This window comes from Macrobrachium rosenbergii, chromosome 47 (assembly GCF_040412425.1).
Source record: "Macrobrachium rosenbergii isolate ZJJX-2024 chromosome 47, ASM4041242v1, whole genome shotgun sequence".
Taxonomy (NCBI): Eukaryota; Metazoa; Arthropoda; class Malacostraca; order Decapoda; family Palaemonidae; genus Macrobrachium; species Macrobrachium rosenbergii.
In genome coordinates, this window is record NC_089787.1 from 41,966,682 (window position 1) to 41,981,217 (window position 14,536).

At 39.6% G+C, this 14,536-nt stretch overlaps 1 protein-coding gene across 1 annotated transcript in view; it reads left to right on the forward strand.

Moving 5' to 3' along the window:
* The window catches only part of LOC136830810 (uncharacterized protein PF3D7_1120600-like), a 211,255-nt gene that overhangs the window by 68,890 nt on the left and 127,829 nt on the right, over window positions 1-14,536 (forward strand). The window contains exon 5 of the mRNA XM_067090737.1: window positions 5,752-5,929. Within this exon, the coding sequence (XP_066946838.1) occupies window positions 5,752-5,929 (178 nt within the window). The remainder of the gene's footprint in view (window positions 1-5,751; window positions 5,930-14,536) is intronic.

Sequence of the window (14,536 nt, forward strand, 5' to 3'; positions counted from 1 at the left end):
GCTGATGGTGAGACTCTATCAGATGGTTACTGCCATGAGTGACGACATGGTGGGGGGGCTGAAACCACCAAACTTTAACTTTAACTTTACCATTACTTAATGTTTTAGAGTAGAATATTGTATGTCCATGTGTCCCACCTCCTGTCAGTGTGGGATTCAGCTGTGTAATTACTGTACTTGGTAAGTTACTTATATGAAAATGTTATTTGTTCCTACACGAATACAAACCCTCGGGCTTTACATACGGGATCAACTTCAGCGAGCTGGAAATCCGGCCGTGAAACTTTTTGCAAGGTGGTTATGGTAACGGTTACTGAAGGTAGGGGCGGAAGGACTGCCTACCTAGTCATAGGGCACTCAAATCTACATAGTGTACTTTTTGGCCGCAGTCTCGATGAGATGTGCATTCCTTCTCTGTCGTGCCTTTTGGATTAATAGATGCAAAGCCTTCCTTCTCTCTAGCAAGGAGAGAGAGGGATTGACTATGAGCAAAACCAGTTGGTTATTCTTAGCTTTATAGTCTCTGACACTGTGGGTTCATCCAAACCTTTTTGAATCCGAGAGATTACATTTCCTTAATTCAAAGTGCCCAGAAGTCTGACGATTGAACATCTCTTGTTCAATAGGTCAGAGGTATGGTCTTCCTTTGCTCTTTCATGACCAGGAAGAGAGTACCCATGTGAGCCAAACTACCAGTCAGTTCAGAGATTTACTTAGAGTCCTCCTTCCAAAAGCAAGTTTCCCATATGTAAAGACAGAGGGTTTGTATTAGTGTAGGAACAAATGACAAATTTTTAAAATAATTTGTATTTTTCCTAACATACAAAACTGAGGTCTTTACATAAAGGGCCCACGTCTTACCACCCCTCATTCTCTTACGTGGGCCAAAAGGTAAACTACATAGATTTGAGTGCTCTCCTACTAGGTGGGCCGTCCTTCCGCCCCTCCCTTCGGTAACTGTTACCATAACCATGCAAAAAGTTTAACGGCTGGATTTCCAGCTCGCTGAAATTCAATCCCATATGCAAAGACCTCAGGTCTGTATGTTAGGAAAAATACAAATTATTTTAAAGATTTGTCATTTTCATGATAAAATTAAATTTCATATATATTTACCAAGTAATTACAGAATCAGAGCCTATAGAGGGATGAATGGATTTTTATTTAGCATTTCCCAACGTTTTGTGAGAGAGAGAGAGAGAGAGAGAGAGAGAGAGAGAGAGAGAGAGAGAGAGAGAGAGCGCGAGTGTAATTGTCGTTAGTGAGTGTTTCGGTTGTTGGAAGAGGGATAAGGGTCGTTAGTTGGAGTTTGTTTATGGCGCTGTCTGTCTGTGAGAATGTGAAGGAGGGTTTTTTTGTTGTTGAGAGTCTTTAGTCAGAGCTAGTGCCGGTCAGTGGTTTCGTGTTGGACAGTTTTTTGTTTTTCCGAGAGTTGTTAGTTTATATTGTTGGTGTGCTGTTTTATTGTATGTGTGTTCTGTTTCTTTTTTTTTTTTGTATTTCCTTGTTGTGTTTGTGGTTGTTTGCGGTTGTGGTTGTTACGGCAGCCTTAATCCATCTCCCAGCAACCGAGGATCAGGGTGAGTGTTGTGTGTTGTTTTTTTGTGTTTTGAAATTCCATACATTATATTTGGCGCCCAACGTGGGGCAGTTGTAATTAAGATTGGTGGTGGGTAGTGTGACTGGAGGAAAGGATGGAAGAGGAACTGGTGAGGTTGAGAGAGGGAGTTGCAGCTGTCAAGAGAGGAGAATGCATGGTTAAAGAGTGAGAATGAGAAATTAAGGCTTCAGTTGGAAGAGATGGGATCATTAGTAAAAGGAGCGAAAGAGGAAATGAAAGGGGAGATGAAAGAGTCAGAAGAGAGGATGGATAAAAGTTGGAGGGAATGATAAAAGGTGTGGAAGAAATGGTGAAAGGTATGTTCAAGGGTGTTTTTGGAGAAGGGGCTGTTGGAGGCAGGTTCTCTGGAACGTGTGAAGGGGCAAGAGAGAAAGAAAAGGAGGAAGAAGTGAGTGGAAGCGTGAGTGATGAAAGTGATGTGGGAATAGGAAGTGAGAAACGAGAGAATGAAAGGCAGGGTAAGGAAAAGGGAATGAAAAGCAAGGGGAAGGAGCAGAGGGAAAGTAAGGATAAATCAGGGAAGAAAAAAAGGAAAGAAGGAAAAGGAAAGGAAACTGGTAAGAAGGGTAAGGAAGTGGGAAAGGCAGGAAAGAAGGAGAGGGGTAAAACTAGTAGTGATAGTGAGGTGGATGGAGGTGAATGGATAAAAGTGGATAAAAAGAAGGGAAGAAGAGTGTAATGAGTAAGATGAATGTAAGTGCGGAAGTGGACTCTTTGTATTCGGAAGAGGACAGAGTGAAAGTAGCGAAAGTGAGAGTGAAAGTGAGAAAGAAGTGAGAAAGGCTATGTATGTGAGGGAGGTACCCGGTGTGAAAGGTATAATGAGTATGGAAGTAGGGATGTGCATGATTTCTTTAGGAAGTATGAAAGGTTTTGTCAGGATAAGTATGGGGCGAGTAAGAGAGTGTGGGCACGAGAATTAGGAGAATATTTGACTGGGTTTTTGCTTGATATGTATAGGGTTATTATGAGTGTGGGAGATGTTGAGTATGACAAGGTGAAAGCTAGACTAGTTGAGCAAGCGAGGCGTGTGAAAGCCCAGTGTTAAGTATAAGAGGAAGAATGGATTTGATGAGGCAAGAATGAAAGCTGGGAAACCTTGTCACTGTATGCTTGTAGGCTGGAAACATTGGCGAGGAAGAAGTTTGGGGATGATGGGATAGATGAATGTAAGGAGTTAGTACGAAAGTTGTTAGAGACAGTGCCAGATGGAGTGAGAGAATTTGTGAACTTGAAGCGGAAGGAGAAGAAAAGATGGACAAGTGAAAGGTTGACTTGGGGAGAAATTTTGGAAATTGTAGAAGATTATGAGCTTGACAGGGTTATAAACGAGAGCAGAAGTGTGAGTGTAAGGGCTGGGGTAGTTGAGAGAGTGCCAGAGTTTGGAAGCTTTAGGGATGCAGTGTTGAGGGGCCCAATGAGAATGGCAGATAGTGTAATAGATAGGAGTGTAAGAGCAAGTAATGTGGAGGTGCCAGTGAGGATGAATGGTGGGTTTGTAAGGGAACAACGGGTTGGATGGGTTAGGGATAGTAGTGTACAAAGGGAAGGTCGGTGAGTGGAAGTCGAGCGAAGTGTTTTAGATGTGGAAAGGAAGGACATACAAAGAATGAGTGTAGGTGGGCTTTAGGAACGTGTTTGGTGTGGGCAATCGGGACATTTGGTAAGTGAGTGTCTGAAAGATAGGGGTTAAATGCTACAGGTGCAGACAGGTGGGTCATATTGCTAAATGGTTGTAGGGTACCAGTGAATATAATATGTGGCAACTGTGGTAAGAATGGGCATTATGCGAGAATGTGTTCAGAACCGAGAGCGAAGTGTGTTGAATGTGGAATGGAAGGGCATGTATCAAGTGTATGTAGATGAAAGAGGGTGACTGTGACAGCGAATTCGGGAAACTGAGTGTGAAGGGGTTCAGATGGGTGGATCCTCCAGGATGCAAGCGGTGCGTGTGATGCATGTACGTGAGGGGTTGTTGCATGAGGGAGGTTTTGCTGGAAAGACTGACGAGTGCATGAGTGTGCAAGTGTGTTGTAAGGGAGTAAGATTGATTGCGTTAGTAGATACCGGTGTAGTATGAATGTCATATTTAAGAATGGATGTGAGAAATTAGGAATTGTCAGGGGAAGTAAGAGGGATTGGAAATTTAGGGGGTAGCAGTGGTTGGAAGAGTGTGTGAACGGTTAGAAATTGGGGTGTATAAATGGTTGAAATCGAATGTGGGTGAACCAAGTATGCATGAGAGCTTGTGTATGGAGGATCAGCAATTGGTTTTGATAGAGTATGGTAGGAAACATAAGAAAGGGAAGAATGTAAGTGAAACGGAATGATTGTAAGTTTTGTGATAGGGGTGTGAGTGCCAAAGTGAAAATGAGTGATAAAGCGTGTAATACGGATGAATGGGATGGTATGAATAGAACGTATAGCAGATGCGGGTTTGATATAACTGAGTTGACTGAACGTGTAGGGGTGAGTGAACGGTTGGAGGTGAGTGAAAGTGTAAAAGTAAGAGAGCGTAGCAGTAATATACAAGTGATTGAAAGCATGAATGAATCGTTGCAAGAATTGGAAAGGTCAATGAGCGAATGGGATGGGTTAGTTGAAGAATTGGGGGAGGTATTTGGGAACGAGTTAGAGGGTATAGATGAGATTGTGGATGAAATTGAGAGTGGTAATAGTGAAGAAGATAGCGTGAATCTGAGAGAGAATGGAGGAGAAAATGTAAATCTGAATGTTGCTGGAAGAGAGAGCGAGTCTGAGAGAATGATTGCGTGCCCGCGAACGCGTTCTAGAGGACCTGCTAGTGAGCATCCGTGGGTGTTGCGTAAGGCAATTTGAATGTAGTGTGAAAAGTATTGGTTGGGAAATGCTAAAAGGGGGGAGAACTATAGAGGGATGAATGGATTTTTATTTAGCATTTCCCAACGTTTTGTGAGAGAGAGAGAGAGAGAGAGAGAGAGAGAGAGAGAGAGAGAGAATTGTCGTTAGTGAGTGTTTGGTTGTTGGAAGAGGGATAAGGGTCGTTAGTTGGAGTTTGTTTACGGTGCTGTCTGTCTGTGAGAATGTGAAGGAGGGTTTTTTTGTTGTTGAGAGTCTTTAGTCAGAGCTAGTGCCGGTCAGTGGTTTCGTGTTGGACAGTTTTTTGTTTTTCCGAGAGTTGTTAGTTTATATTGTTGGTGTGCTGTTTTATTGTATGTGTGTTCTGTTTCTTTTTTCTTTTTTTTTTTGTATTTCCTTGTTGTGTTTGTGGTTGTTTGCGGTTGTGGTTGTTATGGCGGCCTTAATCCATCTCCCAGCAACCAAGGATCAGGGTGAGTGTTGTGTGTTGTTTTTTTTTTTTTTTGAATTCCGCCACAAGCCCTCCCTCCTCCCCTCTCATGGACATAAGGGCACAAACAAACTGAGCTCTTCAGCTGTGTTGTTCCTATTGTTCCCCGATAGTGGGCGGGGCTAGTCACCTATACGAAAATAATAGAAGCGTTACCGCTGTTTTTAACATTTTTGCTGTCACATGAGTTGAAACTACTGTATAGCTATGCAATAGCTTGGTAAGTATATATTAAACTTAATTTTATCATGAAAATAACATTTCTACCTTCCGTATAGGCGGGACCTCCCAGTGGCTACAGCTCCATAAGCTGGTTTTCTCATGGTGCTTACAGCGCTGTAATCCGGATTTCAGCGCCATGATCTTAGTTTCAGTGCCCGATTTTTTAATGAATATATTTGAAAAAATGCCATAAGTATGGATATGCTGTAGGCCATGACAGCTGCAATCTGGGGACTGTCTGTAGTTGGTAAGATTCACTGCAAATAATATAAATTTTCATAATGAAATTTATTATTTCATTACTTACCAAATATTAAGTAACATCCCTTCCAGTTTCTCCACTTAATGGGTTTTCTTGAAAGTTTTTCTGAATATAAACATTCAGATCTTACCTGGTGGTGGGTGGATGAACTAGACAGCAACTGTTATAGTAGATCTCACACAATTATTTTCTTTATTTTTCACATTTGCCAGATGTGGGGGCAAGTTTTAGTAGCTATATTAATAGTTTATAAGTATTGAAATACTGTAACGAATTTTATGAAAATATATACTGTATTTTGTTAAATTATTATTTCAGAAAATTGACAGCCTTTGCATAGCAGGGGAAAAAGCCCGTGGTCAGACGAATATGAAAAAGTTCAGTAGGTACAAGTTACTGACTTTAGGTTACACAGCTTTGATTATGTTTTGTTATTATAAAGAGGAATATGAACGACAATATGGTGAACTACAAGATTTAACTGAAACTGAACATGGTAAGTGAAAATGTAGACTAGGTAATTATATTTTATCTTGATCACTTCCATTATGATTAATGTCTAAGAATTTTTTATTATTTTTCTTTGAAAGCATAGCCACTGTGAGTCCTTGAAGGAGTTACACTCTCTTGGCTCCCCCATGGCTCCATAAAACGGACCAAATAATTGCAAAGAATTCTCGTATAGTTGGTCTTGGCCAGAATAGTGCTGTTGGCAGTGATAGAATATAAAGGACTCAGGACAGGAGGGCTGTGTCTCTTGTCTAACAATGACTTCCTTGGTTTTCTCTACATTTCACTTGCACAGATGCGGCAACAGTGAGTATGTCAGCTATCTTCCTCATTACACTCTGGTCTGTCCAAGAGTTCACTAATCCCCAGCCTTTGATCTGGAAATAGTGTTTGACTATGCATTTGTTGATCATCATAACACCACTCAAGCTAAGTACTTAGTTTTAAGACCCAGTGATAAATTTTAGTTCCTTTAGTTTCTTAAAATTTTAACTGGTAGGCTTATTTTTTTTAAAATTGGGAGCCAGTAGGCCTCTTTCAAGAAGTTAGGAGTACTGTAGATCGCTAGGCTATGCTGTAATTGTTGTGCTGTTTTTTTTCTGGTTTGGCAAAGTGATAATTAACATTAAGGCTATAATATTAGACAATTTTGTTATTGAAACTCATTATTCAATGACTTTTGTAACATAATAGATAATTTGAGATTACCAAAAGGGTAAATCAAATTAGCCTAACCTCTTGTTTACAAAACATAGAGGTGGTCATAGTTCCCAATCATGCTTGACTTATGAGCCCTGCTGTTTACTAAAGGCTAGTGTTTCCTGTGCAGTGCTTTATAAATGGATTTTGTGATGTAGATAGTTCCCCAGTTATCCTTATATTGGTGTTCTTTTTAAGTACTAAAGAAAATATATTGATGTGGATCTACTTTTAGCGAGTATTACTCCACTGGTAGTGACATCATAGGTTTTAAAAAAAAATTGTCTTGACGCTTGTCTTTTTCCTAATGGAATACAAAAAGTACTTTTTTGTAATGGTGAGTTTTGCCAAGCAATTTAAAATCTTGAAGATACTGATTTTATGTATTTGGTACATTAATTCCATTAATGTACCAACTAACTTGTTTTTGTAGTAATTGTAAATTAATATTTTAATACATGTTACCTTTAATCATGCTGTGGACACGTACTTGTGGTCATGTCGGGCTGTTTTAATTTGAAGCGTTTGATGCGTGTGCAGTGATATAGGTAGCTAACATTAGGTAGTTTTTATTAAACACTTGTTCCTTTTATCACTAGTGGGCCACTATTACTCAGGACCTACACATTACTTCTGTACGGAAGAAGGAGAGTACTGTATGTCATTCCAGCAGAACTATGGCAGTGTGTTTCCACCCCTCTCTGAGCAGAACCCACATTTGGGCCAATGTTCCAAAAACAGTGTATTATAGGAACTTCCACTTTATCTCCTCCAAAGGAGACAAAGAGTCTTTAATTGGGAGAGAGGTCACTGATACCTGACAGGAAGTGGATATAGGCACTGGAATCTCCCTTCTGAATCTGGAAGATCTAGGGAACAGTCTTCTGCTTGATATGAGAGAGATACTTCAGATGAGAATCTTGCCTTTCCCATGCAGGAATCATGTATTGAAGGGGACCCGACTAGGGTCAACCCAACCTCATCTGAAATCTTTGTATAGAGGGTAGTGATTTATCCTGGACTTCTATACTGCCAGGCAGTGGTGATATGACTTGTCTTGGCTTAATCAGTTCATGCAGGCTTCCCTGATGGGCAAAATTCTGCTAGCAGTCTCTCCGAATTCTGGGAGGAAATCATGAACAGTATCAAGGATGACCTTGCTACTGAGCACCAGGATATCAGAGGTGCTATCCATGATTCCCAAGAGGAATTCAGGTCTGTCCTAGATATGGAACTGGATGCGATGTGTAAAAGTTCCTCATCCTTTAAACTAGAAGATAGAGAGGCTGCACAGTCTGCCCAGGCAAAGATTGCTTTTCTCACAAAAAAACTTTCATCATCGGAACAGAGTAATATAAAACCTAAGCCCAAAAAGAAGTTGAATCAGTTAGCTATATCCCCATTGAAATTGGAATGGGTAGGAAGAGACAGCCTTCTCACTCCCAGAGCTCCCTGGTAACAGTAATAAGATCAGGTCGGACAATAAAACTTAAGATCAAAATGTAGTACACTCACCAATATCTACCCCTGAGAATGGTACTGATAACCCTTGGCAAGACACCTCAGTGTGCATTCTTTCACCAAATGAAAAATACCTCATTAATGAAAGGAAAACTGATTGAGGTTGATGTAGAATTTCGGGACAGAGCAGCCTTTCCCAGTATTGGTCCCTCCTTCAGTAGGAATTCAGAAACCGTTGAAGTAGATGGTTATCCTGCCTGCTAATATAGCGGTGAAAGCCATAGAAGCAACCACATTAATGAAAGCCATAGAAACAAACATGTCAGTGAAAGCCATAGAAGCAACCTTTCTCCAGTTTAATGGAAAATATAGTGCAACAACAATTTTACAGAGACCAATAACCTCTCTGAGAGGCATCAGACTTCTGTCTTTTCACTTTTGAAACATACATTCATGTGAAGACTGAAGTTCAGAATTTTGTGGTGACTGGGAAACAAGAGTTTATGGCAGAAATAAAGCCATTTGTCTCCACAACCCCAGCATCTAGTAGTGCTACAAAGGAATGAGCAACACTTGTCCTCCCTTATGAGAGGTAAAAGCTCCCATTGAACATGGCTATCCAGCAATCTGGGACCCGCACAAGAAAAATCTCAGGGCAGCCATGGCTGAATTTATGCTAGGCTCCACTTCCTCAGTATTATAACTTCTACTACTATGCTGGAAGTAGCATTTAAATAGCTTCCAGAGTCTTCCAGAACAATGTTCACTGCAGTAGCCAAAACCCTTATGTGGACCCTATGGGGAGCATTCAGTGACTTTCTGGGGTTGCATAAGGTTGGAAAGAAGCATTGGTAGACTCCAACATTTTGCTCCCCTTTATAAGCTCCAAATTACATTTTTCCCCTATCTGTTCTTGAAAAAGGGGAATCTCGGGTTAGCAAACTGGGCTCTCTTAGATGGGGACAACGTTTCATCACTTGTACACCTAGTTGTCATTTATTGTTGTCTCCTGGCCTATCATTCCTGGCCAAGAATGAGGACCTTTTTAAAGAGGAAATCCCTTTTTCTGGTAAAAGAACCCAGTATTTCATATAAAATGCTACCGGTGCCAGCACTCAAGGCTTACCTAGATGTCATGGAAAGCATCCCAGATGGTGTTATTTTTCCTACACTCTAGCACAAACAAACCACTCTCTCTGCATGGACTGATAATTATTTTAGTGGCTCTCATTAAAAAGGCAGACTCTCACACCTTTTCTAAGTTGCATGACATCCAAAAAATGAGCACATTGTTAACTTTCTTTGGAAATGTTTTCTTCGAAGAGGTCTCCAAGTGAACTGGTGATGGTGCAGTAACCCTGCAGCCAGACCCAAAATAATTATGTAAGTTTCTATAGAACCACAAGGGATAATACATTTATAAGTGTGTGTTTCCTGTTCTTTATTGCCAGACAGTGATGAGTATCCAGAATAAAAAAAATGGTTGATAACCTGTGACTTTACCTCAAATAAAAAATTCCTGAAACACCATTGCCATGGAAGCGGTGGTCATGCTGAGATATTGCTGGGAAGACAATAATCCCGTAACCAGACCCGACATAATTGGGTAAGTCACCTTCGAACCACAAAGAATAATGCATTGCCAGACCCTATTGGGAATATGGAGTAAAGAGAAGTGTTAATAACTGATGACTATACTTCTGACAAAAAATTGATCTGGGTTGTTGGGGTTTATTTATTAGGAGCTGAGCCATTTTATCAACTGGCAGTTTCTTTTGTACGCCCCTTAGAGGACAATCAGCGGCTAACCTATCAAAAAACAGTTTTGATGTAGGAAAAACCAGTTTTTGGTAGCTGCTGTGAGTCCTCAAACTTTTACAGTGTGGTCAGCAACATGACATCTGTCTCTTATTTAAGTTCTAAATGCATCTAACTAGTGGGGCCACATGTGTAAAAGAGATTAATAGAGCTACTTTAATCCTAAATTCAGTGGAAATTAAGGGAAAGTCAAGGATTGACTTAATAGATTATAATTACATAAATCAGAAGAAATATACACAGGAGCTTAACCACCAGCTCCATGGCACTGTAATTATATTAATCGACAAAACCAATTAGTCCACTAGCAAATCAGATATGATCTAAGAACCTCCAAAATTATCTTAAAATTAAATAGAATCTTACAGTGAGGATAATCACATATGATCTAAGAACCTCTAAAATTAGATTATGATTAAACAGAATTGTGCAGCAGGTAACAATAATTAAATATACCTTCAGATGTCAAATCTTGAAGGAATCTTCTCAAAGTCGGGAGATGAGGAAAAAGGGCACTGTGGAAAACAGGTTGGCAAACAGTGTCTTGATCACGTATTCTGCAATACAGAACACACTGTCACTTGATTGCAAAATACTTAACACATTCAATTTGGGAATGCTGAAGGCAGAGAGGGAAATCATTCAAAGAACAATAAAATGCAAACTGGATATAAACACTTATGTGTTACATTACACAAATAAAATACACCACTTGTGCTGAACAATTCCATTTCCAACTACACTTTTGTCCTAGGGACGAGATATCTTGATGTGAAGGCCAGGCTTTAATTTTAATACTACAAGGGATCAGTGGTGGATTTGGATCCGTGGACACAGCAAAGTAATGCGGGAGAGAGGGAGGGGGTCGGAGGACCTACTGACAAGAATTCTGCCTGGGCTTGTGGTATCTATCTCATAATTAAGTTCCAAGTGCATCTAACTAGGGGGGCCACACATGTAAAACAGATTAATAGAGTTAGTTTAACATTAAATTCAATGGAAATTAAAGGAAAATCAATGGTTGACTTGACAGATTATAATTACACAAATCAGAAGAAATGTACATAGGAGCTTAACCACCAGCTCCGTGGCATTGTGATTACGTTAATTCACAAAACCAAATAGTGCCACTAGGAAATCAAATATGATCTAAGAACTTCCAAAATAACTTAAGATTAAACAGAATCTGACAGTGAGGATAATCACATATGATCAAAGTACCTCTAAAAATGGATTAAGATTAAACAGAATCTTGCAGCATATAACAATAAGTAAATATATCTTCAGATGTCAAATCTTGAAAGAATCTTCTCAAAGTCAGAAGATTAAGGAAAGGCACCATGGAAACATGTTAGCACACAGTGTCATGATCACCTGTTCTGCAATACAGAATCGCACTATCACTTGATTGCAAAAACAAATAACTCGTTCAGTTGGGAACGCTAATTTGTGCTGATAATTGCAGATTTCCACTTATTGGCGCCAATAATCGGGTATTGGTGCCAGTGCATACCTAACAGAGGCGCCGATCTTTGTTTATCAGTGCCGATACCCAGTTATCAGCGCCGATAAGCGATTTTCAGTTATCGGCGATTTATGCTTATCGTCATGCTGTCGGAATGGAACTCCTGCCGATAACCAGGGGCTGCTTGTATTTGGTTAGTCTGTCTTATGGGGCCCTTAGGGGACCATGAGAGTGTAAATCCTTTAAGGACTTGCAGCGGCTACCAAAATTAGATTTTCTCTTTGTTAAAACCTGTTTATTAACATTTTTCTTTTGTATTCCCCATTAATTTAATTTTCATCTCAGACAAATAAAACCATTACATTTTGCACATCTTAGCCTACCAGTGAAGCACAGTAAACCATTCAGAATTTACAGAAGTGCTAATGAATATGTGGTTGCTGCTATATTGATATACTCGTATATGTGAGCATTTGCCTTTGGGATTTTTTTTTTTAGTTAGCAAGTCATTTTTATGTTGGTTTCCACATAAAAGGAGTCAGCTCTAATAGTAGATGCATTTTCTTCCTTCTTGCTTGGCCCACTTAATTTAAGATAAATGACTGCCTGGTGGTTGTGACAACATGTAGATTTCCAGAAGTGAAGATATTGTTTTAATTTCCTGAGGTACGAAACCCATGATACAAAGGGGGCAAGAGAGTGGAGAAGAGGTTAGGGAGGAAAAGATACTACACTTACCTAAGTTCAAGATCAGACATAAGGCTCTGTAATTCCATGAAATTCCTTACTCTTACTTGTAGTTTCAATGTAAGGTAGTATTTGAATTGCAGTATATGAATATTTTTATGTAGCCTGTAATTTCATTACAGTTCGTTCCTATAAGAATATAAACCTTCGTCTATTTTGTGAATTACCTTCCACAAAAACTGGTTCAGTCATTAAAGCTTGCTGATAAGGTAATTAACTAGTGGCAGGTGAGTGAGGAGGCAGAAGTCACGCTCGCTTCTACGACTATCAGTGTTACTTTTATCAGTTGCGTTGCTGTTTACTGAGGGCACTTTGCTCTATGTTATCATGGCTAATGTTCAAGTTAAAGTTAAGTATTTTGTTGTGTGAGCAGTTGCTGACTGGCTTATTTGTTCTCTTGTTGATCACTGGTGCAAGAATGATTATGCCAGATAATTTTTTTGCGATATAGATCCAAACCCGTATGATTTATAATCACAAATGGTAGTTGAGGAAATTAACCAAAACATTATAGAAGAACTTGAAGAAAATAACCAAAACATTATAGAACTTGAAGAAAATAAACTAAATAATGTTTCCATTCTTCAAGAAAATAAGAAGAGACTATTAGCAAGATCTTCCCCTGAAAGCAAGAAACAAAATGGTAATGATAATAAAATCAACCATCTGTCAAACCAGATTCAGAAATAAAAAGAGATGACAACCAGTATCAAAAACAAAATTATTCCATTAGCATCACAAATAAGAAACCAATCAGTACAGGTCCCACTTTAAAGCATAGTAAAGATATACAGGCAGTCCCTGGTTAATGGTGGGGGTTCCGTTCGTGGCTGAGCACTGATAACGAAAGTGCCAATCGGCGCCAATAAACTGCTTACTGGCGTAAAAAATCACTGATGCTGATAAACTGCCTACTGACGCCGATAAACTGCCTACCGACGCCGATAAACTGCTTACCAGCGCTGAAAATCGCTTACCGGTACCTAAAAAAAAAAACTGAATATGTAATGTAACCAACTGATCACCAGTAATTACCATAAAAAAATATCCACAGGAAAATAAGTTTAAACAATTGTTATGCTTTATTGATATGCCACTTGACACATATTTCTCAAAAACCTGTGAGACGTCATTTCATCAGTGGATGTCACATTTTGTTCATCCAACATAGTAGATGTTTACTACTAATCATTTTCCAGTTTTATTTTCACTTTTAGGAAATAATCTCACTTAAAATAGTCCTCATTTCAATATTCATAAAGCTGACTGGGAAATTTACCAATTACACAGTTTGCTCCTGGCAGCAAGTTTTAAAGATGAAAGAGCTCCTTTTAAGCTGTCTTGATGGGTCCTAGGGTTCAGTAGGGGTGAGGAAAGGGGAGATTATATCTTTTTGGCAGAACTGCGGGAGCAGATATGTAACCCTTTCTCAGAACATCAATGTTTGGGCCAAAACCCAGTAACATCAGTCCCCAGTACCTCCCAGGTTAACCCCGCAGAGGAAGTAGAGAAATCTTTACATGAGGTTGACATTCTTATTAAAGAATATGAAATGGACATTGCCATTCAAATGGCCCTGCTGAACCCAGAAGGCTCAGGGACAAATTTTAGCTAGCCATAGGAGAAACCTTCCAGAAGGAATTCTATTGCCCATGCAGCTATCATTGCTGAATAGGATCGTTCCCCCAGAAGGGATACTGGGATCCACCTAACTCTGACTGAAATGACTACATTTTTGGAGGTGTATAGTAACTTACCCAGGACTTCTGCCCCTTGATTAACATGCAGTTAGAGTTCAGTTGCTGAAGCTCACTTAGATTACGCAAACTCCCCCAAAAGGGATACACAGTTTGCGGCATTTGATCAATTCCATAAGGAAAATGAGTACCGCCAAAGATCCCCTTGCCACATAACGGCAATATATAAGGGATATGAAGCATGATTCCAAAAAGGAAAGTAAGTCGGTCAAGTACATCCCAAAGTGTAAAAGTACTAAGTCCAGTAAATGAAAAGTGAGTGTGGATACAAATGCTGCCCAAACAAGGTTTAATGTTAGAATTCCAACAGGAAACAACAAAATGGTCAGTTTGGAATACAGAACTTCAGATCAAAACATAATAGGGGCCACAATACTTACCCCTGATGATACTGATAATCCTTGGCGAGACGCCTCAAAGTGCATTTTCTCTCCCGATGGCGAGTATGTAATTAATGAGAGAAAAACTATGATGGAAGTTGTACATGTAGAATTTAGGAACACGTCAGCATTCCTTAATATGGAATGGCACCTGGTACCATCTTCACCAGACATGGAGAAATCACTAACAGAAACAGTTTTCTTACCTATGCCTATAGCATTAAAAGCTCTAGAAATCACCCTTCACCAGGTCAACGAAAAATGGA